Genomic DNA, 27571 nt, shown 5'->3' on the forward strand with positions numbered 1-27571 from the left:
TCAGTTTGGGAAGAACTGATAATAATATTGAGTCCTTCAATTCATAAATATCTTTCCATTTACTGAAGTTTTTCTAAATTTCTGTCAGCAGTATTTTTTAGTTTTAGTATAGAGGTCTTGCATGCCTTTTGTTATATTTATTCCTAGGCATTTTATGCTTTTGATACTATTTTAAATTGAGTTTTTATTTCATTTTCCTATGACTGCTGCTAGAATATAAAAATACAATTAATTTTCACATATCATCCTGTATTCCCACAATCTTATTAAATTCACTTATTAGTTCTAGTAGTTGTTTTGTATATTGCCTACTAGGATTTTTTACATAAATTATGTCACCTGCAAGTGCAGAGAGTTCTATTTTTCCTTTCCAATAGTAATGCCTTTTATTTCTTTTTGATTAAGACATGTAATGGTTAGGATCTCCAGGGCACTGTTTAATAGAATTGGTCAAAAGTAAGCGTTCTTGCCTTATTCCTAATCTTTAGAAGGAAATAGTTCAATATTTCACCACTAATATTTGTTACTTGCATGTTTTTCATAATTGGAATTTGTCAAATTTCACTATTTCACTTCTATCTCTAGTTTGCTAAGGGCTTTTATTGTAAAATGGGAATGACTTTTTTCTAATGGTATTTCACATGATCCTTCTCTTTTATTCTGCTACTATGTTTAATTATGCAGACAGATTTTTTATTTATTAATTTTTTATTTTAATTCCAGTATAGTTAACATACAGTGTAACAGTAGTTTCAAGTGTACAATATAGTGATTCAACATTTCCATACATCACCCAGAACTCATCACAACATGTGCCCTCCTTAACCCCATCACCTATTGTACCCATTCCCCCACTCATGTCCCTTCTGGTAACCATCTAATTTGTTCTTTATACTTTAGAGTCTGTTTCTTTGTTTGTCCCTTTCTCTCTCTCTCTTTCTTTGCTCATTCATTTCCTTAAATTCCATATATGAGTGAAATCATATGGTCTTTGTTTTTCTCTGACTTATTTCACTTAGCATTATACTCTCTAGCTCCAACTATGTCATTGCAAATGGCAAGATTTCATTCTTTTTATGGCTGAATAATATGCCACATATACATATATATACTCCCCACACCTTCTTTATCCATTCATCATTGATGGACACTTGGACTATTGCCATAATTTGGCTATTATAAATAATGCTGCTATGAACATCAGAGTCATGTAACCCTTTGAATTAGTGTTTTTGTATTTTGGGGGGTAAATACCCAGTAGGGCAATAACTAAATGTAGAGTAGTTCCGTTTTTAACTTATTGTGTAACCTCCATACTATCTTCCACAGTGGCGAAACCAGTTTGCATTCCCGCTAACAGTGTAAGAGAGTTCCTTTTTCTTCCACATCCTTGCCAACACTTGTTCCTTATGTTTTTTATTTTAGCCATTGATCAGTGTGGAGTAATATCTCTTTGGGGTTTTGATTTGCATTTCCCTGATGATGAATGATGATGAGCATCTTTTCACATGTCTCTTGACCATCTGCTGGCATTCTTTGGAGAAATGGATGTTCATGTCCTCTGCCCATTTTTTAATTGTATTATTTGTTTTATGGGTTAGTGAGTTGTTTGAATTTTTAAAATATATTTTGGGGGCAGCCTCGGTGGCGCAGCAGTTCAGCGCCGCCTGCAGCCCAGGGCGTGATCCTGGAGACCCTGGATCAAGTTGCACGTCAGGCTCTCTGTATGATGCCTGCTTCTCCCTCTGCCTGTCTCTGCCTCTCTCTCTCTCTGTCTTTATGAATAAATGAATAAAATCTTTAAAAAAAATAAAATAAAATATATTTTGTATACTAACCCTTTATCAGATATGTCATTTGTAAATGTCTTCTCTCATTCTGTAGGCTGCCTTTTAGTCTTGTTGATTGTTTCCTTTGCGTTGCAGAAGCTTTTTATCTTCATTTAGTCTGAATATTTTATTATTGCTTTTATATCTCTTGACTCAGGAGACATTTCTACAAAAATGGTGCTAGCAGGAGCACCTGGAAGGCTCAATCAGTTTAGCATCCAACTCTTGATTTCAGCTCAGGTTGTGGCAGGAGAATGAAGCTAAGCTTGAACCCATTCTTTACTCCTCTCCCCAGTGCCACATTTTAGGTAGATGGCATCATATTTATACCATTTATCTTGTGAATACTTTGATGATTTTTACAAATATACTTATTTTTTAGACTCTCATGTATGGTCTTTCCTTTGTACTCAACGAGCCTCCTTCAATATTTCTTGTAGTTATGAACTCCTTTAGTTTTTATTTGTCTGAGAAACTATCTATCCTTCCATTCTGAATGATAGCTTTGCTGGTTGCAGATTTTTCTCTTTTGGCACTTTGAATATACCATGCCACTCTCTTCTGACCTGCAAGGTTTCTGCTGAAATCCACTGATAGCCTTATGGAATTTCCTGTATGTCACTGTCTTCTTTTCTCCTGCTGCTTTTAAAATTCTCTTCTTATGGCTATTTTTTCCCCTTTTAATTACTATGTGTCTTAGTGTGGACCTCTGGGTTGATTTTGTTGGGGAATCTCTGTGCCTCCTAGATCTGGATAGCTGTTTCCCTTCCAGATTTGGTAAGTTGTCAGCTGTTGTTTCATCAGATAAATTTTCTGCCCTCTTTTCTGTCTCTTCTTCTAGGATTTCTATAACGCAAATGTTATACACTTGTTGGAGTTGCCAAGTTCCCTAAGTCTACTCTCATTTTAAGTTATTCTTGTTTCTCTCATTCGTTCAGCTTGATTAATTCCCATTATTCCATCTTCCAGGCCATTAATTCATTCCTCTACTTCCTCTAGTCTGCTATTTATTCAATCCAGTGTGTTTTAAATTTTGTTTATTGTGTTCTTCATCTCTGATATGTTTTTTTTAATTTATTCCATCTCTGTTAAGCATCTCACTAATGTTCTCCACTCTCTTCTCAAGTCCTGTAATCATCTTTATGATCTTTGTTTTAAATTCTCTATCAGCATATTACTTATATCTATTTTGCTTAGGTCTCTTGCTGTGGTCTTGCTGTGGTTTTGTCCTATTCTTTCATTTAGGACATATTCCTCTATCTCTTCATTTTATTTCTATTTCTATGTGTTAGGAAAGTCATCTACACCTCCTGTACTATAAAGTAATGGCCTTATAAAGAAGAGTTCTTATAGTGCCATGCAGTGCAGTGTTTCCTTTTTCACCAAAACCTGGCACTTCAGGGGTGCCTCCTATGTGTGACTGCATGCACCCTACTATTGTCACTGAGTTGCTTTTTCCTTCAGTCCAGGCTCCTGCAGTGTCTCTCTCTTCACTGTTTTGGACAGTGTTTGGTCCCTACGATGTTAGTGAACCAGTCTGGGGCCACCCACCTTGAGTTTAGTCAGCTAGGCATTTGACAGAGATGCAGTAGCATAAAACTTCAGGGTGCTTTCCCTGGGTTGTTCCCCTGAGAAGTTTTCAATGGTAGGCAGGGCCTGACTCACAGCAGCTGTCTGCCCTCAGCCCACCACTGAGGCCTCCATCTGACTGGCGTGTACAGTTATCTTTCCCTTCTCTGGGGCAAGAGTCACTTCAGAGTGGTGCTGGGCCACTATAGGGGCTGCTTACATACTGCTAACCCTACAGCAGCATCCTGTATAGGCTCTGGCCAAAAGGTTATTGGAGAGCACAGATCCCCCAAGCACAATATGGAGGCTGTGCTAGTAAGCTTTGCACACCATGAGAGTGGGACTCTGCAGTTCTGGGACTGAAGCAGTCCATCTGGATCCATAGAAGCCAAACTGGGGAGGGAGACGACAGTGCTAGTAAGCTTTGCTACCCCCTGTCCTCTGTGAGAGGGGCCCTGCAGCTCTAGGACTGAGGCACCTTCCAAAAGGGTGGATCCTTGGAAGTATATCATAGGGAGGATGTCGTAACTGAGTAGTGATGCTAGCAAGCCTTGCATCCCCATCCAGTGCAAGAGGGGCCCTGCCATCCCAGAGGTGTGGATTGGTGGAAGCACAGTGTGTGGAAGGTGGAGCAGCAGCATTAGCAAGTTAGGTAGCCAGTTGCTCAGGTGCCCATGTGTTTACACGGGGAGGGGGGGATAGAGTGGGGTGGGAGGGGTGTACCTGCCATTTCCTTTGTTCTTGGAGGAGTTACCCAGTGATTTCTGTCCCTCCTGGACAGACTCTGAGATGAGTAAATCACTTTCCCATATACCCCAGGATACTTTCAAACTGCTGCTATATCTCCACAGGCTTCTGTTGTGCTGTCTCTTTAAGGGTAGGGATTCAGTCTCCTCTCCCCTCTGGCTCTCCCAGAACTGAACCTGTTGTTTTTGGTAAATTCCAGGCATTAAGTCCTGCTGATTGTAAGAACTCATGAAATCTGGCCCCTCTGGATTTTCAAAGCCAAATGTTACAGGGAGGGGGTGGTGAATCAGGTGTCCCTACCCCCACCTCCAACAGTCCTGTGAGTCCACTTAGCTCCCTGTCTCTTCCTACCCTTTACAAGGTGGCCTCTTTACATTCAGTTGTGGAGTTTATGGTGTCAGTCTTCAGGTTGTTCTCGGAGTTATTTGCACTGCTGTGAGTATTCTCCAGTTGTATCCATGGGTTGAGGTGAAGCCAGGGTCCTCCTACTCCACCATATTCCTCAGCCTGCAGATTGATTTTTGAACGTTCAAACAACCTCACTTTCCTGGGATAAACCTCACTCATTCTAATATACTATCCTTATGCTATATTGCTGAAGATCTGAGTTTCCGTCTGGCATCATTTCTCTATAACCGGAAGAACTTCCTTTATCATTTCTGATTGTGCAAATCTCTTGGTTAACAAATTCCCTCAGTTTTATTTTATCAGAAATATTTGTCCCTTTGCTTTTCCTTTTTTTAAAGATTTATTTGTTTATTCATGAGAGACACATAGAGAGAGGTAGAGACATAGCAAGAGGTAGAAACAGGCTCCCTGCAGGGAACCCAATGCAGGACTTGATCCCAGGATCCCAGGATCCCAGGATCCCAACCTGAGCCAAAGGCAGATGCTCAACCGCTGAGCCACACAGGCATCCCTGTCCTTTTGCTTTTCTTATTGAAGGATATTTTTGCTAAATACAGAAATCTTGGTTAACAGTTCCTTCCTTTTTCTTTTAGACTTTTAAGATATTTTCCACTGTCCAATGGCCCCCACAACATCTAATAAGAAGTTCATGTTCATTGTTAGGTGTTGTTTTTCTCTACTTTCAAAATTTTCACTTTTTCTGTGGTTTTCAGCAGCTTGATTCTACAAGCTCCAGGAGTTGTCTTCCTTGTATTTACCTAGTTTGGGATTAAATAAGTTTCTTGAATCCTGATCTATTGAAAAATTTGAGAAATTTCTTTCCATTGCTGTTACCACTGCTACCACTGTTGCTGCTCTGCTGCTCCTACTATTTCTGGTTCTTCTCCTTCTCCTCCTTCTTTCCTTCATCCTCCTCCTTTTTTACTACATTCTCTGTCCTCTCTTCTGAAACTCCAATTGCATGTATGTTAGATCTTCTGATATTATCCCACAAGTTTACAAGTTTCTGTTAATTAAATTCAAAAATCCTTAACTGCTCATTTCAACATCTGAGTCATTTCAGGATTGTCCCTATTGATAATCTATTTTCTTGAGAATGAGTCACATTTTGTTGGTTCTTTGAGTGTAAAAAAAATTTTGACTTGTATCCTGGACATAATAAATATTATTCTGTAGAGACTCTGGATTCTGTAATATTTCTCTAAAGAATATGGAATTTGTTTTGTTTTGTGACATAACTAACTTGACTTTACCCAAACCGAAAAACTGTAACTCCTTGTGAGCTAATTCAAATCTCAAATAAATTATTTTACTCTTAGCTGAAATCCATTCTGTGTATCAATGGCTCAGGGGTCAGTGAGAAACTTGGGAAAATTTTATATGCAAAATTAGAGATTTTTTTTCCTCTCATGATTTTTTTCTCCTGGACTCCCCAGTCAGTCTCCATAAATTATGGTTGTTCCGTCCAAGCTCTACACTCTTATACTTAAGGGAAGAGAGACTCTAGTTTTTCTAAAGAAATTTTAGCTACACCACAAAGCACCAACCTTGGTTTGTCCTCTGGCTAAAAGTCAAAAACACATGTAGCTCACCCTATGCTGATCCCTTTTGCCATGCAGCAGCTTCCCTCCAGTACCCTCCTGCTCTTGTGTACTCCCCATTGGCTTCAGATCATTGGTTGGGGGAAAAAGACTCCCTGGTTTTTTGTTTTTGTATTTTGTCTGTACTCTATAGTTATTATCTGTGGAAAGTTTGGGTCCTTTTGGACATACTAAGCCATAACAGAGGCAGAACTCTTCTTGCTTGTGGATTATGAATATAATATGAAAGTTAATTATGCAGAGATACACTTTAAATGGCTAAACTGTTAGATTTTATATTATGTATACTTCACCACAATAAAAAAATTTAATTATGCTAAGTATCTAACTCAAACCACTCATTTTAGGTTTAAGTTGGAAAAAAAATGCAATGAACCTAAACAAATCTCAATTTCCTATGCAAAAGAAAAACGCTTTCACAGAGCCACTATTTATTTATTTTTTTGATGGTTTTCTGGAAGAGCAAAGTACAAAACAGAATTTCTCTGAAAGAAGGAAGAGGAGGAATAAGGTATTTTTAAAGACACATTGAAGTGGCTTAATCTTTCATCTGGAGAAAGGACTCTACCTACACAGCCTAGTCCAGTGCTTCTTCAAATTTAATGTACCTGTGAATCACCTGAGGGTCTTTCCCCTACTATCTTAGACTCCTTTTACCACAAGATGGATAGCATCCATGGTCACAGCTAGGGATTCTTCCCCCTATTTAGGTAAAGACCTAAATGAAGATAATCAATAAAATTTGGACAAACATGTCTCAGTCCATTTTCTGTACAATCCCTAAATTACATCTAGGTAACAAAGACTTTTGTGTACAAAAGTAGAAAATACTTTCAGTTGCATATCACTTTATTGACATCTTTCTGGGAGCATGGCTTAATGAATGCTCCTTTCAGTGACATATCTACTTTGACCTACTAAATAGTAACTCACCTGACAATTAATGCAGACCCCTCCACCTGCATAGATGCCATGGATATTCAAGCTTGCCTGCTGCCTCTCAACATCTGGATCATAGTAACAGTCAATGGCATGACCATGGCAGTTGCATGCTGAAAAAAGCATTCTAAGTTAATATTTCATTATTACTATGAGACATTTCATAAATTCCCCTAGATAGTATGATCACTCATTGTGCCACAATAAAGTCTATTCTGGAACAGCATATTCTCAATGGAAATTTTTACAGATTTTTACACAAAGACTCATCTACAATAATATGCAATTAACAGCTTCTTTTGTTTAATATTAAATGGCAGAGATTTCTCCTTAAAAAATATGTATAATATAAATTTATATAAATAATTTATATAAACATATAAATTATATAAAATTTATATAAATACAAATATTATGTATTATAAAATTATATAAATTTTATATAAATACATAAATAAATATGTATTTATTATATATAACATATTATATGTATATATAATTACAACAAATTAAGATAAACCAAAATGCCAGTTAGGTTTCCTGCACAATGAGAATATTACTTTTATTGCTATTACTACTAATAATAAGAAAAATTGAGCTCTTGGTGCACTGTGAAATGCATGTTTTACATGCATTATCTCATTTAATCTATGCAACAAGTCTCTTAGGTAGGTACTATTATCCCCAGGGCCCAGTTGGAGATGCTGAGGCTTAAAGAGGTTAAACCATATCTCCAGCAAGAAAGGTAGAATCCTGACTTGTATTGACTCCAAAATCTCAGCCAATAATCTGAGTTTTTCGTCTCAGTACTATTTTTAGTAGCAAAAACTAGAAATAATCTTAATGTGTAATCATAGGGAAATGGTAAGCAAACAACAGTGTCTTTGCTTGACTGTCAGTTCTATGAAGGCAGGGACAACCTGTATTTTGTTTCCAGTAGAGTCCAGTCCCCAGCATATAATGAATACTCAGCAAACACTTGCTGGATACACTTGAATCTAGAACAACAATACTGTGTGCCATCAAAAAAGATGTTGACAAGTTTTAATAATATGAGAAAATATCTAAACCATCAAGTGAAAAAGAACAGGATTCAAAAATGTATAAATAATTGTGTAAGTAATTATATAAATAATCTAATACATATCAAATAAGAATATTAAAGTATGCATGAAGAAAAGACTAAAATACCTAGCAAAATATTCACAGGGGCTCTTTTTGGGTAGCAAAATTATTGGTCATTCTACTTTTTAAAAACAATATCCAAGTTATCTACAAGTAGAGTATAATACTTCTAAAATTAGAAAATAAAATTTAGAAGCCATTTAGGCTTTTCATCATTGCCAGGATGGAAAAGATCTAACATAAGTAAAATTCTTATTCTCTTTTAGAGAGAATATATATTCATTACATTCCACATAGATCAAATTTTCCAGGTCTTTCTAGTAATTTGTATGTTTTAATCAAGCTCCCAGATAAATCTATTAGGGAAGAAGAGTGACAAGGGGTAGTGGAAAGGGAGGTGGGCGGGGGGGTGGGGTGACTGGGTGATGGGCACTGAGGGGGGCACTTGACGGGATGAGCACTGGGTGATATTCTATATGTTGGCAAATTGAACTCCAATAAAATAAATAAATAAATAAATAAATAAATATTAAAAAGAATTTCAAGTTACCCTGTGGGTAACAGGCTGAGCACCTCCTAATTTTCATTTCTTCAGTGGTGCCATGATTTTTTAAAATTCATGGCATTTATATTTGCTACATCAGTTATTTCTCAAGAAATCTGTTCATTCTGAATTACATTAATTCAAATAGAATCTAGAAGGCACCTAACAAATGGATCTTAATAGTTCTGATTTCCATATGTTGGTTTTGGTAACTTGTAACAAAGTTTGCAAGCTTTGACAAGTTTACCCTGAGATGCCTGGGTGTCTCAGTGGTTGAGCATCTGCCTTTGGCTCAGGTCGTGATCCCAGAGTCCTGGTATTGAGTCCCTTATCAGGCTCCTTGCAGGGAACCTGCTTCTGCCTCTGTCTGTGTCTCTGCCTCTTTCTCCATGTCATGAATAAATAAATAAAATCTTTTTTTAAAATGTTCCTATGTGCTGGAGTTAAGCAAGTCATTCACCGAAAGGTTCCACCAACCTAGAAACCTAATCAAATTGCTAATGTTAGGGTTCATGTGATAAAACTCATTCAATCAAAATATCCTAAACCAGTACTCAAAAACACTAGAAGAAATGATTCCTGATGATTCCTTTTCCCGCTTTCTGGTCCCATTCTCCAGGAGGTCAGGAATGGGGAAGTAGTCACTGGGAAGGCGTCTATTAGCCGTTACTATACAGTAAGAACAACTAACCACATAACACCCCTGTTTCTAGAGATCCCCCTGACCGTTCAGCTTGGGCAGCATCAACACCCTGCAAGTATTAGAATCTCTCAAAGTGCTCTCAGAACTCCTCAATAAAAATCCTTTTGAGAGTTTGCTAGTCAGAGAGATCTTATCTCTTATTAGTTACAAAAACCATTTGGCCAAAAAGTATAAAGTACAGACTCTTACCCAGTTCAACAGGGCTGAATCCAAATACATTTTCATCTTTTAAAAGAAAAACAAATCTGTCTGCAAATGCTAAAAATATTCAGAAAAAAATAGGTCACAGTTTCCGGAGCCAATAACTAAAACTTAGCGAAAGTGTTTTCAGCAATGGGAATAAATATGTGGCTTCCGAAGAAGATCAGTTTACAAGAGTATATTCAGTTGGATGTCTTAGGGTTTGTTTATTAAAAATAACGGTTTTCTTACTTTATATTACACCATAATTAAAAGCAGCCTCTCACCTCTTTTCCTTCCTTCGCTGGTCCCCTCCACCTTGTATCTACCCTAATCATACTGCAATATTCCCCTTTTCTAATCAATGCTTCCAACTGTCTGTTTAGACATCAGCCTCAAAACCTCCCCACCTCAGTCCTTGAAAGAGTGAGGATTCCCATCAAGTATCACATCCTAAGAAATGGTAAGGGTTTACAATTTAATAGTGCCTACATGAGCTTTTCGACTGCTAAAAAGAGAGGCCGGCATTAAGTGAATGCTTAATACATTAGAGATTATTATTGCTGTTATTTTTGTTCTCCTGTTTATATCTGAATTTAGAATGGGGCACTTTTATCTCCAGTCTGTGAGTTTTTCATTACAATAGACAGACCTGAGTCCCTAAGACTGACGCCACCCAACCCTCTCCACAATCACACAGCATCAGTCCTCAGGGAGAAAGGAGGGCAAAGCATGGATGGGGTCTCACTTCCTGGAGCCCCTCTTCCAGCACTCACCTTCACACTCATTGCTCTGCTCCCACGTGGCCGGTCGCCAGCGCCTCTGGTTGTACCCGGCACAACAGCGATCGCACGTCTTCCCACAGGTGTGGTGCTGGCATTCACACTGAAACCTGGTCATGTGGCCAAGCATACCTCAGTTATTCAAAAGTTTTGATTAAGATCATTTGTTCTGTGTCAAAAACTGACAGCCATGGTGGTTACCCAAGGTACCACTCATGGAGCAATTATGAGAACAAAGCACCTTGCATACATTATTAATTCAAGTCTCCCTCTCATCCTGCTTATTATTTCTATTTTGTAGATAGTGACACTGAGATTCCAAGATACTAAAACAAGTCAAGTGATGGTAAGTGGAGAGCCAGACTTTAAACCTAAGTCTGTCTTAACTCCAAAGTTCTAACTCTTTCTTCCCTGCCACCTTCCATCATAGGAAATGAACACAGGAGCAAGGAGCGCTGAGTTTGCTAGGAGGTGTTGAGTCTCACATCTTCACAAAGATCTGGAGCAGTCCCATGAGAAAGGTCTGCTCAGGCCTCTTGCTCTCAGCCTGGAATCATGCACAGAGATTCACCAAACCCAAGAGCCAGGTCCTAACAAGATCTCAGAGGACTGAAAAAATTATTTAGGGAGGACTGCTTGAAGAACATAAGAGTTCAACTACTCTTATAGAAAGATTAAAACTGAAAGCAGAAAAAAAAATGGGTCCTAGTCTGAATTGTATTTGTATCACCCACAAATAATTGCTTTTTCTTCTTCTTTCTCAGCCTAGGCTGATGGTCGATAGAGAAAACTCATCCTTGTATCTGCCGTAAGGATGTTATTGAAGATGTTGCTGACTAGAGAATCCTCTTCATGATGATCACCCCACACCACTCCAAGAGAAATTTCTTATCTGGTCCTAGTGTCAGCAGTCATGCTTGTCCTAAACAACTGATCACTTTTTAGATTATGATCATAGTGAAATAAGAAACTAGGCAGGTTTCCCCCTTTTGAGTTGACTGCTAGGAAGTTCAGAACTAAATGTTATCCATTCACGTTTCCATGAACCAAGTCATTATGGTAGACATGCTTAATTCAAGCCCTCTTCTGCCTCTTCATGGGTTCTACTTGATTAGCAACTAACTTTTCTATTGTCCAGGTTTTGTTCCCTCTGCTAAGTCACTGCATCTCCTTAAATATAAGATTTTTTCCTTGGGCGTTGGCCACAATGACTTCTTGCTAGACATGTCTCCAAAGGCAAGAGAAACAAAAGCAAAACTGAACTATTAGGACTTCATCAAAATAAAAAGATTTTGCACAGCAAAGGAAACAGTCAACAAAACTAAAAGGCAACCTACAAAATGGGATAAGATATTTGCAAATACCTTATCAGATAAAGGGCTAGTATTGAGAATATATAAAGAATTTATCAAACTCAACACCCCCCCCCAAAAAAAAACCAAAAAAAAACAAAAAATACCAGTTAAGAAATGGGCAGAAGAATGAACAGACATTTTTCCAAAGAAGACATACAAATGGTCAACAGCCACATGAAAAAATGCTTAATATCAGGGAAATACAAATCAAAACCACAATGAAATACCACCTCACACCAGTCAGAATGGCTAAAAGCAACAACTCAGGAAACAACAGATGTTGGTGAGGATGCAGAGAAAGGGGAACCCTCTTACACTATTGGTGGGAATGCAAGCTGGTGCAGCCACTCTGGGAAACAGTATGGAGGTTCCTCAAAAAGTTAAAAATATAGCTACCCTATGACCCAGTAATTGCACTACTTGGTATTTATTTAAGGGATAAGAACCTAGTGATTCAAAGGGGCACATGGAGCCCCATGTTTATAGCAGCAATGTCCACAGCAGCCTAAATAGGGAAAAGGCCCAGATGTCCATGGATAGATGAATGTATAAAAAAGACATGATATATACGTATGTGCAATGGAATATTACTCAGCCATAAAAAATGAAACCTTGCTATTTGCAACAAGGTGTATAGATCTACAGAGTATAACGCTAAATGAAATAAGTCGGTCAGAGAAAGGCAAATACCATATGATTTCAATTATACGTGGAATTTTAAAAAAACAGATGAGCATAGGGAAAGGGAAGGAAAAATAAAATAAGATGAAAATTGAAAGAGGAAAATTGTAAGAGACGCTGAACTCTAGGAAACAGTGTTGTTGGAGGGGAGGTGCACGGGGGGATGGGCTAGCTGGGTGATGGACATTAAGGAGGGCACTTGATGGGATGAGCACTGGGTGTTATATGCAACTGATGAATCACTGAATTCTACCTCTGAAACTAATTTTTTTAAAAACATTTTAAGATCTTTTTCCTGTTCTTGGATGTGGATTTCCTCGGCATTTGCATGAATAAGCCTGTTGGGCAGAAGCAAACCAGCAAGGAGTGGGAGGAAAGGCTGTTGTGTTGGTGTATACTGGGGCAAGGGGAAACAATTTCTCTACTCACCTTGATTTCTCAATCTCTACCACACAGTATGGAACCCTTCCAGGTCTGCCAAGGTCAAGGGCTTGGCACCCCTTCCAACCAGGAAGCTCAGACCTTCTCCAATGACTTCAACTTTTCTCCCACGTGGTGCCATTTTGTCTCAGGCTAAGGAACACTAAACCGACCCCTTTTCTCCCCTCTCTCTCCAACTCAGGACTTCTCTGTTCTGATTTCTAATGTCTTAGGGCTCTACCCTCCAGGAGACAATGGATTCATCATTAATAAATACATGCTTGTCAATTAAAGGCTAGTCAGCTGATGGGTTCATGATGCTATCTCAGCACTGTCTGATCCCTGACAACATTAGGGATTGCTGCTGGTTAGGAATAGGGCTCCACACCACATAAGTTGGTAGCTGGCATCTGTGCCTGAACATGAAGGATAATAAAGAACGAACTTCATCGGATAAAAGTAAAACATCTCTGGCAAATACCACTCATGGGGAATTGCAGACTATAAACAAAACACCGAGAGAAAATGACTACCATCTCTAGCATCCAGTCATTTCCAGTCACAACAGCACATCCCTCTTGTGTTGATAACATGAGTGTACAGTTGAACACTTACTAGTTAATATCCATGCACCTTATTGTATGTATAATAGACCTCAATAAAAAAAAAAATGGGTTCACCCATGTTCATAGCAGCATCCTTCACTATAACCAAAAGGTGGCAGTAAATGTCCATCGACAGATGAATGTATAAGCAAAATATGGTATATACATAATAAAATATTATTCAGCCTTTTAAAAAAAGGAGACTCTGACACATGCTACAGCATAGACGAGCCTTGAGAACATTATGTTAAGTGAAAGAAACCAGTTGTAAGAAGACAAATACTGTGTGATTCCACTTACATGAAATACCTAGAGTAGTCAAATCCATAGAGACAGAAAAGAGAATGGTGGTTACCAGGGACTGGGGAAGGGAGGAGTGGGGAGCTGTTGTTTAACAGATATACAGTTTCAATTTTGCAAGATGAAATGATTTCTGGAGATTGTTTGCACAACAATGAGAATGTACTTAACCCTACTGCCACTTAAACCACTGCCACTTAAACATGGTTAAGTTAGTAAACTTTATATCATGGGTATTTTACCATAATGAAAAAAAAAGAAGAAAAATATTTGGAAATGTGTACCCCCTGATCTCGTTAGATCTGGGATGACAAGTTTTTGTTTCTCTTATTAACTCTCATCAATTATTCATGGCTGCCTGGGGGGGGCGGGGCCACCGCCTGGGTATGCTGCACCCCCACCAGAGGATTTGGTGGCTGCATCCCAGATCATCCATTGAGGCCTGTGATCGATTAGCCATGTCTGCTAGGGGCTGGTTGAGGCATGTGGAAGCAAGTGAAGGGTAAGAGGAGGGAAGAAATAATACACACCATTTATTTGTTGACAATGAAACATTCCTATTGAGGGCAAGAACTTAGAAGTATTTAATGGGATGCAAACATCTACTGAAGCAATGAGACTTATTTACAGCAAAGCTAAAAAAATGTGTACAATGTACTTACAATTTTTCTGGATTATTTGCATTGCACTCTTGGGCATGGCCATTGCAAACACACCGCCCACCAATGCTGATATCTTTTATGCTGTAATAATACTATATAACAGAAGACACAAGTGTTAGTGTTACTAAGAGCAACAGCTTTGCTTTACTAATCTGTAACTCACATCTGTATTGACCCTCTTCTCTTTCATCCTGTATTCTTGATGCTATCTTAACACAAAAGGGAGCAGCATTTGGAGGTAACTTCCCTTACAAAATAAATGCATTCTTCAATCAAATGTAATAGCAACCTCCCAAACATGTGCATTTTTAAAAGTCAAATGCTTTAAATGCATGGAAGGAAATCACCTTGGAAAACAAACATGCCAAATAGCCTTTTGTTAAAGGATTAAGTGATTCTCAGATTACTTTTAAGTGAATCTGAGTTTCATAAATCTAGGTTTCATATTTATTTACCAAAAATAAATTTTTATGTCAAATTTTGTAGCTACTACATGCAGGCTCCAGGAAGGGAGAAAATATTTACAGTGACAGAGCAGATGCAGTGCCGTGACTGGCAGGGCCCACCAGCAGTTGTAGAAGCCTTACTTACTTAAGGTTAATAAGGCCAAAGGCAGAGTTCAAGCTCCAAAGGGCCAGACAGAGTGAGCTTCAGACTCAGCTGAAGAACAGCCCCTAAACCAGGCCACAGATATGAGAAACCGTGTCATCCACCAGGCACATCTCCAGTATGTTGGAGACCTCCCCACTAGCAACAACAGGTGGCACTGTCCACCAGCTCCCTTACTTCTCAAACTTGGCCACTGTGCCGAACCCAGTGAGAAATTTAGGGGCATGTAGAATAATCTTTCTCATGAGGTCATGCTGCCAATGAGAATACCTGTCAGCAAGGAAGTCTTTGATCTCACAAGGACAAGAAGGTTTTTATATCTTTTTGTCGTTGCTGCTGCAGCCCCCTTAAAGTACTCTATACACTCAATATAAGGGTTCTGTTCTGATTTCCACACTGAAAGCTGTTAAAGAGTCTAAGCATCCTGGCAGTCTTACTTAGTCTGAAGACGTCGGTGACCTCTCTCATTAATATGGATAGATTCAGTACTAGAGGGCTTTCTAAGACAAGTTAACACTAGAAGCTCTCATGGTGATCACCATAGAAGTTTCTCTCTGTGCATGTGTTAAGGGCAACAGCAGCAAGAGAGAGAAGTACTCAATCAGACTTCACCCCAGCCACACACACGAGGGTGTGACAGGACAGCTGGTATGCTGTTCTTTTTCACATAAAGAAGCAACCTAGATTAGGATGAGGGGTGTCCAGATGATACGTGATACAAGATCCATAAAAACGTACTCATAGAGACGACTACATTCACCTAAGTGAAAAATATACATACATGTAATTACAAATCTTGCAAACGGCAACCCCCTCCCCCAGACAATGAAATGAAAAAGAGGTTGTGTGAGGTACATTTGTGGCATGGCTCCAAAATATCCAGAGAATGGAAACCCAGTCTGTCTACAGTTTACCAGAAAGCCCAGCTCTTCTGTGTAAATTTCATCCTGGGATCCAAGGTCCAAGTCCCCACCTACAGCAGCTCAGAGAGAGCTAAGTGGGCAGAAAATGCAGAAGACAAACCACAAATACCAGAAATTGACTGGCCTTTCTGGAAAATGCTTAAAACTGTAGCAAAACCTACTTTTCTCCTTGCCTTCGTCTTCCAATTCTCTGATATCACCTACAGAGGAAGCTAAACTCTACTAGGTACACTGGGCATCTTCCATTCACCCTTCCAGGTCCACTCTCTAGGACCACCTTTCTCTTTCTCTTTCTGCCGTTTGCTCAGGGGCTGAACTTTATGGGCTGCAACAAGGATCTCTTGTCCACTGGCTTCCCTTTGGGATTGGCCAATGGGAGGTACCATCAGGAGATCAGTGGGTAGGAGAAGAGTGAGTTCAAGATATTTATTCTGCTGGCTCCCCCCCTGCCTAGGAGACAGGGAAACTGTCCTGACACTGAGAGAGAGAGATGTTCACCCAGTGCAGTAGGCAGCACTAGTGCTCACCAACACCTATGTCTCTTCCACTGTGGCTTCATTACATTACCCAGCCTCCTGCACATAGGTGGGGCTGCACCACCAATTCCTACCAATGGAGGTGACCTGGGTGGTCAAGAGCAGGCAGGTCTGTCTTCTCTATGCACTCACTTTTTCCTCATCTGTAGACCATGTGCAGGGGATCTAGAGGAGGACTCTGAGGTCCTACAGGATGGCTGCAACTCTAGATAGAAAGAGCCTGGTCTCCTGAAAGACTGCATGGAACTGACCCCACCTGCTGACCCACGTTGGACTGTGACATAAGCAAGAAATTAACCTTTATTTTGTTAAGCCTCTGAGACTTGGGGATTATTTGCTATAATAGCAGACTAACACATCTTTGCTTTTCATCCTCCTTGAATATAATGATTTTTCTTTAACAACCAAACTTCAAAATTATATCTAGTATTTCACACAAGAACAATTCCTATGCCAACACCATTACTGGCTGCAAAGATTACTTGAAAGGCAATTAATTTGATAAGCAAAAATAGGTAACAAAAACTGCTCTGTAGGCACTTAGAAATGCTACTCACCCGCCGAGTGACGGTTGGATCTCTCTGTGCTTTGGAGATGAGATGTCCAAGAAGGGTATTGGTTCGGAGAAAACACAGGCGGATATTTGTAGCCTTGGTGAACTCCCTCAGGGTGTGAGAGAAAGTAAAATTTTTTGCGCCTGGTCGACCATTTATCAAGGACACCACAACCTAAAATAACCACACAACACACACAGAGGGGGAAAAAGTCCCATCGTGAAAATATTGCCACAAGTAACTAAAAATAACTCACATGCCCTAAAGCACTTGGTTTCTTTGAGCCATTAACATCTTTGTAGGTGGTCGTGGATATTGCTTATGTCCAAATATATCACTGCTAGTTCAGTCTTCCCTTCTCATTCCTAGTTCTAAATTCTGGCAACCTCTCCTTAAGACCTGAGCTCTCAAAACATGTTATTTCATTTCAAACCCTCTGTTCAATCAGTGTAGTTATGGGGTGGTAATACTATGAAATTTTGAAAATATAATATTAAATTCTATAAGTATAAAAAACAACTTTTGGTTGCATCAAAGAAACAAAGCTAAAGTTATCTAAAAACCTAAATGAGGTTGAAGAAAGTCTCTGGATATAGAGTTGATTGTGAAGAGAGGACCCAAAAAAACCCAGGTTTTGTTTTAAAGCTTTAAGTGATGAAGTCCAAGTGCCAACAATTAGAGATACTCCCCAATCACTGGAAGATACTGGACAGAGCTGCTAGAAAGATCTCTCCACCTAAAACAGGAGACTGACACCCTTCAAGGAGTTCATTTGAAACTCACTTCATGCTCATGACGGCCTCACAACTGCCATGGAATTCTTCTCCAATTTTCCCCATTCTGTTTTCCCATCTCCCGTAACAATAGCCTAGCTATTGGACCAGGACCATATGCAACCCCAAAGGGCAATTCTTTTCTCCCTACAGATGATGCCCACCCTGCCCAGAAAGACTAAGGATCTGTGCTATCACCTACCCTTCATCTCCTCACTCTTATGAGGGATATGTGTTTGTGAAGCAGTGGGAAGGATTTTCATCTCAATCACCAGCAGCCCACTTTCTAAACATTTCACCAGAAAAGACAGTGTAAGACATGTGGCCTTTGAATCCGGAATCCTGACTTCCGGAAGAGAAGGTGAGACTTCAAATAGAATTTTTTATGTCAATTATACCTCGATTTAAAAAATAAAATAAAATTTTAAAAAAATAATTAGTTAATTAATTTAAAATATTTTTATAAAGAATTTCCAACCCAACTCATTCTAGGAGTCCTTGATGGGATTCCTTTAGTAGTTAGTTCCAAGTTCTGGTTTCCATCGTGATCTATTTTAGATCTTGAAAGTACAAGTTTCACAATTACGCAAAATTGCATATCCTCATGTTGCCTTCTGAGTCTCAACTCTCCCATCTCCCCATATCAACTTACCTCACCATTTTCCAAAGGGACAATCCGGGAATATTCAGTAGTACAAAGTACATCGTCATCTTGGGTGATAGCCATATTTGCCTTCTGCCCAAATTGTTCCAAACAATCTACTTTAGAGTCTAGGAAGAAAACATTTTAATACTATAAAACAAAATATTACCATCTTGTCATAAATCTTTTAAGGCACATTATGTTTCCTTAAGAAAATATGTCAGAAGGAAAGAACAGAGAAGCATAGAAGATTTTTTTGACAAAAGCTTACAATGAAGTTTTAACTCATGAAAGAAAATACCAAGCCACTTCTGGCCACTTACTTTCAATAGCAATATTTGGAGATGTGGTTCTCACTCCTCACTCCTGATTAGGCAAGTTTACCCTCTAAGGAGCATTCATGGAAAGCCCAGTGCCTTTGTAAGCAAAACTCCCATTGCCTCAATTCATCAGAGGGTTCAAAGACACTGACATTCTTCGTTAGTTGAAGATGACAGGGTCAAGCTAAATAATGTGAAATGTAGAATCCCTAAAGATAGAACTTAGTCCCTAATTCTACATAAAAGGAAAAGGACTGGAGCTATGGCCTAGTTATGGGTACATTGCTTCTTCCTAAATAGTGGCCAAAACTGTTATCATAAAAGGCATTTCAACTTCAGTTCTACATGTGTATCCTTGGAATTGATGCATACATGCTTGAGAAATAGGGATGTTCTGAGAGTAATCAAGAGAGTTAAAATTGGCCAGTCCTTAATTAGCCAAACTGAGAGACTAATTTTCTAGTTAAATCCCATGTTGATCTGTTGCAAATAATTAAAGCCCTGCATAACATGGTAAGCAGAATTACTTACGAGCAAAATATTGCCAAGGTGAGTAGGTGCTTCCAAAGTCTACAGATCTTTCCAAGACCCAAAGATCAGGGCGAGGAGAATTTGCAAATTTGATTATAAGATAGGCCACATGGAAAAGCTGATAAAGCAAAGGAGATAACAGTTATTAAAGTCACCTCATCTATCTGCAACGTTGACCATCTTTATGTGATGCTGATCCCGAGGCAACACATCTAGCCACCCCTTTTCCAAGATCCAGATTCTATTTCTAATTGCCTATTGGACAACTCTATCTTGGTACACAGACTCTCAAGCTTATCATGTTCAAAACCAAATAATCATTTTTCTTTCTTTTCCAGATCTATTCATTAATCTTTGTCACACCTGAATCATTACACCCTTGATCTTTAACTGAACTATGGAACATCTTAAAGTCTGTACCTTCAAGATATCTGATTTTAAGCAACAACCATCATGTGCTAAGCCTTCCCAGGACCAAGAGCCAAGAGTATACAGACCAGAGTGTCCCCTGGGAGTGTCATGGCCCCTGATTGGTTCCAAGTCTTAGAGAGCTCACAGCTGCAGAACTGAGAACAGAGCAGCTGTTTGGTAGAGTGATAGCACCTCCTTCCCCTGCACTGTCTCCTTTTATCCTCATTGTTCTCCTTCTTTTTCATTTTCTCATTTATCCTTATCACTCTTTTGCCCATGGCCAGGACAGTGCAGAAGTATAGAAGAGCCAAGGGGAGACTTTGGTCCTTTCTTTGCCCAACTACTCATGAATCCCAACATGTCTTCCAAAGTGGACTCCAGGAGTCTTTGCAAATCTACTCCTCCCCCTTCCCTCAAAACTTATCTGCCTTGGATTTTGAACCCTGAGAGTCTATATATTTCCCAAAGATCCTGGTATGACCACAAATATAGGTGTTAAAAGTGTTAACAAGTAAGGATTATCTCTACCTCCTGCTCTCCACCTCCCACATTCCCTGGCCCAAGTAACAGATCCAACAGTGACTTTTAGAAGAGGACTTCTCCACCTTATTAACTAGTCCAGTAGAGCCATTTGGACAACAAGTGCATCTAGTTAGAGGGAGAGGGAATACTTAGACTCTGTGAGATCCTTTCATTTCTTGGGGAAAAAAAATAAGAGAGTTTCCTCTTTATATTTTTTACATACAATAATATGGTAAGAGTCATTGTTTTAAAAAATAAAGTCTCAAAACCAGTAGCAACTTGTAAATGTTCCAAACCTGGTACTAGAAGCCAAAATCTCCAGGACAATGGTTCTCAAATTTTAGTCTCAGGGACCCATCACACTTTTCGGTTATTGAGAACCTCTAAAAGCTTTTGTTTACGTGGGTTATATCTATTCCTATGTACCCATATTAAATATAAAAAGAAAAAGAAAAATTTTTAAAGTATCTTATTAATTCACTTTAGGTAATAAAGTGAATTATTTTATGAAAAATTACTGTATTTTCCAAAACTTAAAAATTGTACAGAGAATGGTGGCTTTACTTGACATTTTTAAAGTTTCTTTAAATGTGTGTATTGACAGAAGATAGCTGGATTCCCTATCTGCTTCTGCATTCAATTTGTTATGATATGTTGTTTTAGTTGAAGTATTTAAAGAAAATCTGGCTTCACACAGATCTGTTATGGGGAAAAGGAGGATCTCAAAGCTTGCAAACCTCCTGAAAGGTCATGGGGACCTCAGTGGGTTCTCAACCACAATTTGAGAACCAGTGCTCTTGGTTACTGAGGTTACCCTTTGCTCTAAGAAGCCTTATTCTCTGCAGAAAGAGTTGTCAGGACCCCTGGGTGGCTCTGTGGGTTAAACGTCTGCCTTCAGCTGAGGTCATGATCCCAGAGTCCTAGAATCAAAGAAGTCCCGGCATCAAGCCTCACATCAGGCTCCCGCTCAGTGCAGAGCCTGCTTCTCCCTATGCCCCTCACCCCATTCATGCTCTCTCTCTCTCTCTCTCTCAAATAAAGAAATGAAATCAGAAAGAAGGAAGGAAGGAAAGAAAGAAAGAAAGAAAGAAAGAAAGAAAGAAAGAAAGAAAGAAAGAAAGAAAGAAAGAAAGAAAGAAAGAAAGAGAAGAAAGAAAGAAAGAAAGAAAGAAAGAAAGAAAGAAAGAAAGAAAGAAAGAAAGAAAGAAAAATTATCACACCAATTACTGAATACCCTAAGTTCAGTCAGTTCTATCCCAAACACTTGCTCTTTGATCTGAATAAACTGCCTCCCTGGGCTCAGACTGTTTACCAATCCTCAGAAAAAATGACCCCAACCTCATGGAGAAAAAATAATTAGAAATTGTAAGGTATTCTGGAAACCTAGGAGAAATAATTTCCAAAAGATGCATACCATTATCACATAGTAGGAATTCATAGGAAATCCCAGAACTCCAAATTTGGAAAATCAGAACAAATATATTTCCCTGAAAAATGTTTGCGCATCTCTCTTAGACCACATCAAAGTAAGATAGCCTTTAGATATGCGTAAGGTAATATAAAGGAACATTTTTGGATAGAGGAATCATTCTAAGCATTCTTAACCTCCTCCATCAAAATTCCACAATCATAGCACACACATATCCTCAAAACCTACTCACTTAATAGTTTATGATCTAATGGTTACTGTGTTCTATGCACTATGTTATGCACCATTGTCTCTCAAGAGGCTAAGTAACATGTCCAAGTATCCTAGGCATAAAAATCCTGAGCCTATGCGTAGTCTACTCACTGATCATTAGCTCAGCCACAGAACCGAAGAGATACTTAATATTTGACCTGTTTTATCCTAGAGGAAATAAATTGTCAGAAAACTTCCAAACCCCATTATTTCTAAATATGCTAAGATTCCATTACAGGGACCTGGAGATGGAGAGCTATGCTATAGTACATCTCAAGAATTATGAGTACATTTTTTCCAAAACTACACTTTCTGCTACCGAAAAATCCAAATAAATGAAATAGCCTTGGTGGTTCATAAGGGATGCTCTTTTTGTTTCAATCCATCCTGTTCCAAAGTAATGTGTGATTCCTTTGAGGCAGGCACAGTTAAAAGAAATCCAAATCTAGAAGCAGGTGCAGACATGCCTCAGTGCGGCCCCTCCCCCCACTTATGTGACCCCGCCATCCGCTCTAATTTAATAAACCTACTTATTCCACCAACTCATCTTCTGGTGTCTATGGGATGGGACATTCCACTTCAAACTGCTTCCTTCCTATTTCATCATGGGAATTTGTTTCTGACGTTCTTGCCCTGACTATTGCCAAGGTGCACTTCCTTTTTTTCCTGACTCCAGATGCTATGGTTTCTCTATTACCACCACTGCTATGTAACTTGTAGCTGATTTTTGCCAAGCACCCCAGCTGAGCCCTGCAGATCCAAAATGTTGCTGCAAGGCAGAGTGAGTGGTCCCCAAGGTGGATTTGCAGCTCGGCTCATATAAGTCAAACCAACAGGTACAAATGTATTCTGTTCTAGTTGATCATTTAAAATTATGTGCCTTTGAAATGGCTCCTCTGTTAAACTCCCATTATCAGTTATTTATGTTTGCTCTTTGATTACTTAAAATTCTTCAAAGCACTCATGAATGATGCATCAAATTCACCCTTCTCATTGAGGTACCCCCCATGAGGTTAGAAAGCACAAATTTGAATATAGACAGCGTGTTAGGTAAGATTTTTGTACAAATTATATCATTTCTTAGGCATCAAAATGTTGAGTTTATGTAGAAAAGCCCATGTTCTTGGGATATACTTGCTGAAATATCTAGATTTGAAGCATAATGATGTCTGAAACTTACTTTCAAAAATTCAAAAAGTGTGTGTGTGCAGAGAGAACATGCATGAGAGAGTGCACAAATGTGGCAAAATGTTAACGTTTGGTGAATCAAATTAAAAGTGTATTGACATTCATTGTACTGTTCTTTGAGTTCTCCTGTAGGTTTGAAAATTATGTAAAATAAAACATCAGGAGAAGTAAATTAGAAAATGCCACTTTGTGGAACCATATGTTCATCAAATTATAAAACTATTACAGCAGACCAATTTCACATGATAAACTTAAGACTTTTTTGGTGGAGCATACGTTACTTAGTTGAATGAGAAGCTAATCTGGATGTGACTTTAAACATATTTGCATAACATTTTGCAGTTTCACCTGTCCCATTTATTTTCTAAATTTTTTTAAATTACCTGTCCCAGTTATTCATTTCATTTCAATTTTTAAAAAATTTTTTTTCATTTCATTTCAATTTAACAACATTTATTAAGCACTACTCTGAGGACAGGGGTGATTAAGATACAAATGTGGGAGCAGCAGATGTAAACAAATATATGCCCACAGAGCATGATGGGTGCTCTTCAAGATGGAAAAATATGAACTTTGTATGACGTGGATGTTATTGCTCCTTATTTACTTAACGAGTATTTTTTAATATTCATCCAGCCTTCCCAGATGGCATAGTACGTGGATGGATGGACAGATGGAGGGATGGATGGATGGATAGATGAATACTAAAGTTGTGTAATTGCCTCCAAGTTCAAGAGGCAGAGGTGAATCCCCAAGTGGTCCTGTCTACTGCCCAGGCCTGGTGAGCTGACTTCTAAGGCTGGAGGAGAACCAATCCCCCATTGTGAATCCTTGCCTTGCCACTCACAGGGCATGTGACTCTGAGCATCTCACTGAAGCACTCTGAGATTATTTCCTTGCCCATGAACGTAAAATGATCATAAAAAATATTTGGGGGCAGCCCAGGTGGCTCAGCGGTTTAGCGCTGCCTTCAGCCCAGGGTGTGATCCTGGAGACCCGGTTTTAAGTCCCACATCGGGCTCCCTCCATGGAGCCTGCTTCTCCCTCTTCCTATGTCTCTGCCCACCCCACCCCACCCCCTCTCTATCTCTCTGTGTCTCTCATGAATAAATAAATAAAATCTACAAAAAAAATATTTGGAGGCATTTCTTCCTCCTTATCTTTGACTCTCAAATATCCTTGATCCTCCTAATAACACCCGTTGGGTTCCAATCCAGTATTACATGCAGCATTTACTTGTCGAATCTTTTGTCTCCTATAACTTAGAGCTGCTCCCCACCTCCATGGTTTTTGTCTTTCCTGACACTGACATTTAGAAAAGCCCAGGACCTTTCTATCACAGAATGTTCCACAATCTGAATTTGACTGGTTATTTTCTCATGATCTGATTCAGAATAAGCATTTTGGCAAGATTACTTTCTAGGGGACCCATTCTTCTCATGGCATCATGCTGGGGGCAAGAGATGGCAGGTGGTCCTATTATCAGTGATGCTATGTTTGATCCTATGCCTAAAAAGTTGTCCACCAGATTTCCCCATTATTAAGTTACCTTTTTACCTCTGTCATTAATCAGTCACCTGTGGAGAGCCATTTTGAAACATTTATTTTTATTAACTAAATTATAAACATTCTCACTATCCATGTAAAAATCCAAATACAAGTCATGAAAAGTAAGTCCCTAAATACAGAACCAAACTAACTTCTTCTGTGCCTGGTGCCCATTTGAAAAACCTATCTAAAGGAGCTAATTTTATAGCCAGAATTTTAACTGAAAAGGAAAAATGCAGATCGAGTGAAATTAAACTCTATTTTAGTAACCTTGTTTGAAAACTCTACAAAATGAAATACAATCCTCATAAAACAATCAGGTGCAGTGATGAAAATATAACACAGCTGGCCTGAAAAAGGATCCTTCTAATCCTGGTCCAAAGAGCACATCTGCCAATGCCATAGAAAAGGCACTTCTTTTTTGTAGGTTTATCATCACCCTGGACTGAAAAACCATAAAAAAGACTGTGCTCAGGAGGCAAATCAGTTTGTCCTTCAGTGTTTCTTAATGTCTCCCAGAAGCATCTGCTCACGTGTGAGAAGGGAAGGTGGATCATTCCAGAAACTTACAGGAAGGAACTCAAGAAGTCCCTAGGTCAACCTCTCACTCAGGTTAAGAACCTTCACCAAAAATCTCTTTTTGAGAGGAAACCCATTACATTGCTGACAAGTTCTGGCCATTATGTTACCTTCGTGTTTTGTCAAAAACTTTTGCTCTTAAGTCAACCTCCCCTGCCTTGGAGTAGCACAGATTTCTACCCTTTATTCCACATGACAGCCTGCCCAGGATTTAAATACCAACACTACATCTCCCTAGGTTCTTTTAAGGAATTTATTCGAGTCAGCAGGAGGTGAAGATTAGGGTAAAAACTGGAAAGGAGAGATTTAGAGTCTCTTGCTTCCTCATTAAAAATAACTACAGTTGCCTGAGAAATAAAAACCTTAAAGCAAAAATGAGTCTAAAGATTTGGATCACTCCAATAACTTGGAAAATGACAAGCCCACTATTTTTTTTAACGGAAGATTTCAAGGAAAAAAAATGGAAAGACAGAGTAAAAGTGAAACACTTGCATCTATATTTTATTATCGATGAATTTTTAACTCTGGAGGAAAAAATGATTAATGACATGGAGTGTGATTTGCAGTCCCCGTGGACTTGAATCATTATTCCCTAAGTAGACTCAAAGTGCAGAATTTAAGACAAACATATGTTACTAAAGAGCATTTTATCTACAATTAAAAATTTACGAATAGATTTGGTAGTGGTTTTGAAATAAGCTGAAGCCCACTGGAATCCAAGAACTCTGAGTCTAATTTCCTAACAAAGTCTTATATCTTATCCTACTCTGTGTGGTTACTCTTACTGTCGAGAATTTTTTTTTTTTTGGTCTAGTCCCTGATTCTCTCTGTAAAACTCACTTTTTCTCATTCATACTTTTTCTGCTAATTTGTAAGAAAATTGCCTATGACATTTGGTTCACTCACTGAACTGAAAAGTAGCCTAAGAATCTGTCTGACAAACTGTACAGAACAAGGGAAATTATACAGTCATGTTCTTTCGAGGCAGTGGCCTCACTCAACTTTAAGAACCAGCAACTAAGTTATCTAAATCCTCCTTGAATCTATTTAAAATCTTTTAGATTCAGTGATTCCTAAAAATAGATAGATTTCTATAAATGGCTTATACCAGGCTTCAACAAAATATTTCTCAGTGTTGGTGATTTGTCTTAAATCAGATTCCAAATGATGTGACTGTCATTTCTCATTAATAAGACACACTCTCCATAATGTTCCAGACTCCTCCTCTTAACCAATGTCTTTCTACCCAAACACACATTTCTGGCCTGCACTCATAAGAGTCCTTTCCTACTTTTAATTGGCATATCTATTTTCCTTTTTCTTCTGTTTCTTCTTTCCTAAATTCACCAACCATGGCTAAATCAGAGTTTTACCTAAGGCTAAAATTATCCTTTTGGCTATGCATCCCATGCCTTACTAATGATAGGGCACTTCGGAGACCTTTTCAACAACAGCTGTACATGTCTCTAGGACATAATTATGGTTATTTAAATGTTATTAGTCAGCCTTTTTTTTTTTTTTTTTTTGATGACCTTTAAGCTGATGTGTCATTTCAGATCAGCTGGGCTACATATTAAGTACTCTTAGAATTTATCCTTTGGCTAAAAATGGTCTTTCGAACTCCTGGACATTAAACTGCTAGTGTGGTCCTCCAAGAGGATGGTCCCATCAGCTGGGGTTTTGGGAAAATTTGAAGAGACATTTAATTGGTTGTCACAATAACACACCCAAATAAGGAAAGAGACCATGCATCTGCAACAGCATCATTGCATCTCCACCCTGAGAAAGATCACAGCCAGCTCCAGGTGAGGAGCTGTTCTACGGTGTTTGTATCTATCATCCAGAGTATGATCGGACAGGGGGCCATGTTGGAGGTGTTTGTCTTTTGTTTATTGGACTTTCAAGCACCTGAATGCCCTTCCCACTTCATGAATCTTTCTGGGAAGAGAGTGCACCTTTCAACTTTTGAAGCTGAAAATACCCGCTTCCTGGCTCCCGTGGCAGGTAAGGCAACATTAGTACATGATCTGGGCTCAGCAAATCAGATGTCTCCTTCCAAGATTTTGCTTCTAGAGCCAGTGATACAAAAAGGTAGCAACACAGACACTGAAGGATTCTTTCTAGAAGCAACAAAGATGGTGGCAGCATCTGGCTTCTAAGGATACTCACTGACCCCAGCAGGGGTGTACTGAGTCCAGAGTCCAGCCTCAGGGCTGACTGTGTCGTCAGTTCCTGCTGCAGCAAGGTGTGTTCAGCCGCAGCTGTGGCCTTGTGGACCAGCCTATGGTTCAGACTGTGCACAA

General features: G+C 39.0%; 1 protein-coding gene across 1 annotated transcript in view; it reads right to left on the bottom strand.

Annotated features, from left to right (window-relative positions):
- LAMA3 (laminin subunit alpha 3) overlaps positions 1–27571 on the bottom strand; it is a 249900-nt gene that overhangs the window by 171255 nt on the left and 51074 nt on the right. Inside the window, 6 exon segments of the mRNA XM_038543644.1 lie at positions 7088–7206; positions 10422–10537; positions 14451–14542; positions 17076–17246; positions 18498–18616; positions 19340–19457. Of these exon segments, the coding sequence (XP_038399572.1) occupies positions 7088–7206; positions 10422–10537; positions 14451–14542; positions 17076–17246; positions 18498–18616; positions 19340–19457 (735 nt within the window).

Source organism: Canis lupus, chromosome 7 (genome assembly GCF_011100685.1).
Source record: "Canis lupus familiaris isolate Mischka breed German Shepherd chromosome 7, alternate assembly UU_Cfam_GSD_1.0, whole genome shotgun sequence".
Classification (NCBI taxonomy): domain Eukaryota; kingdom Metazoa; phylum Chordata; class Mammalia; order Carnivora; family Canidae; genus Canis; species Canis lupus.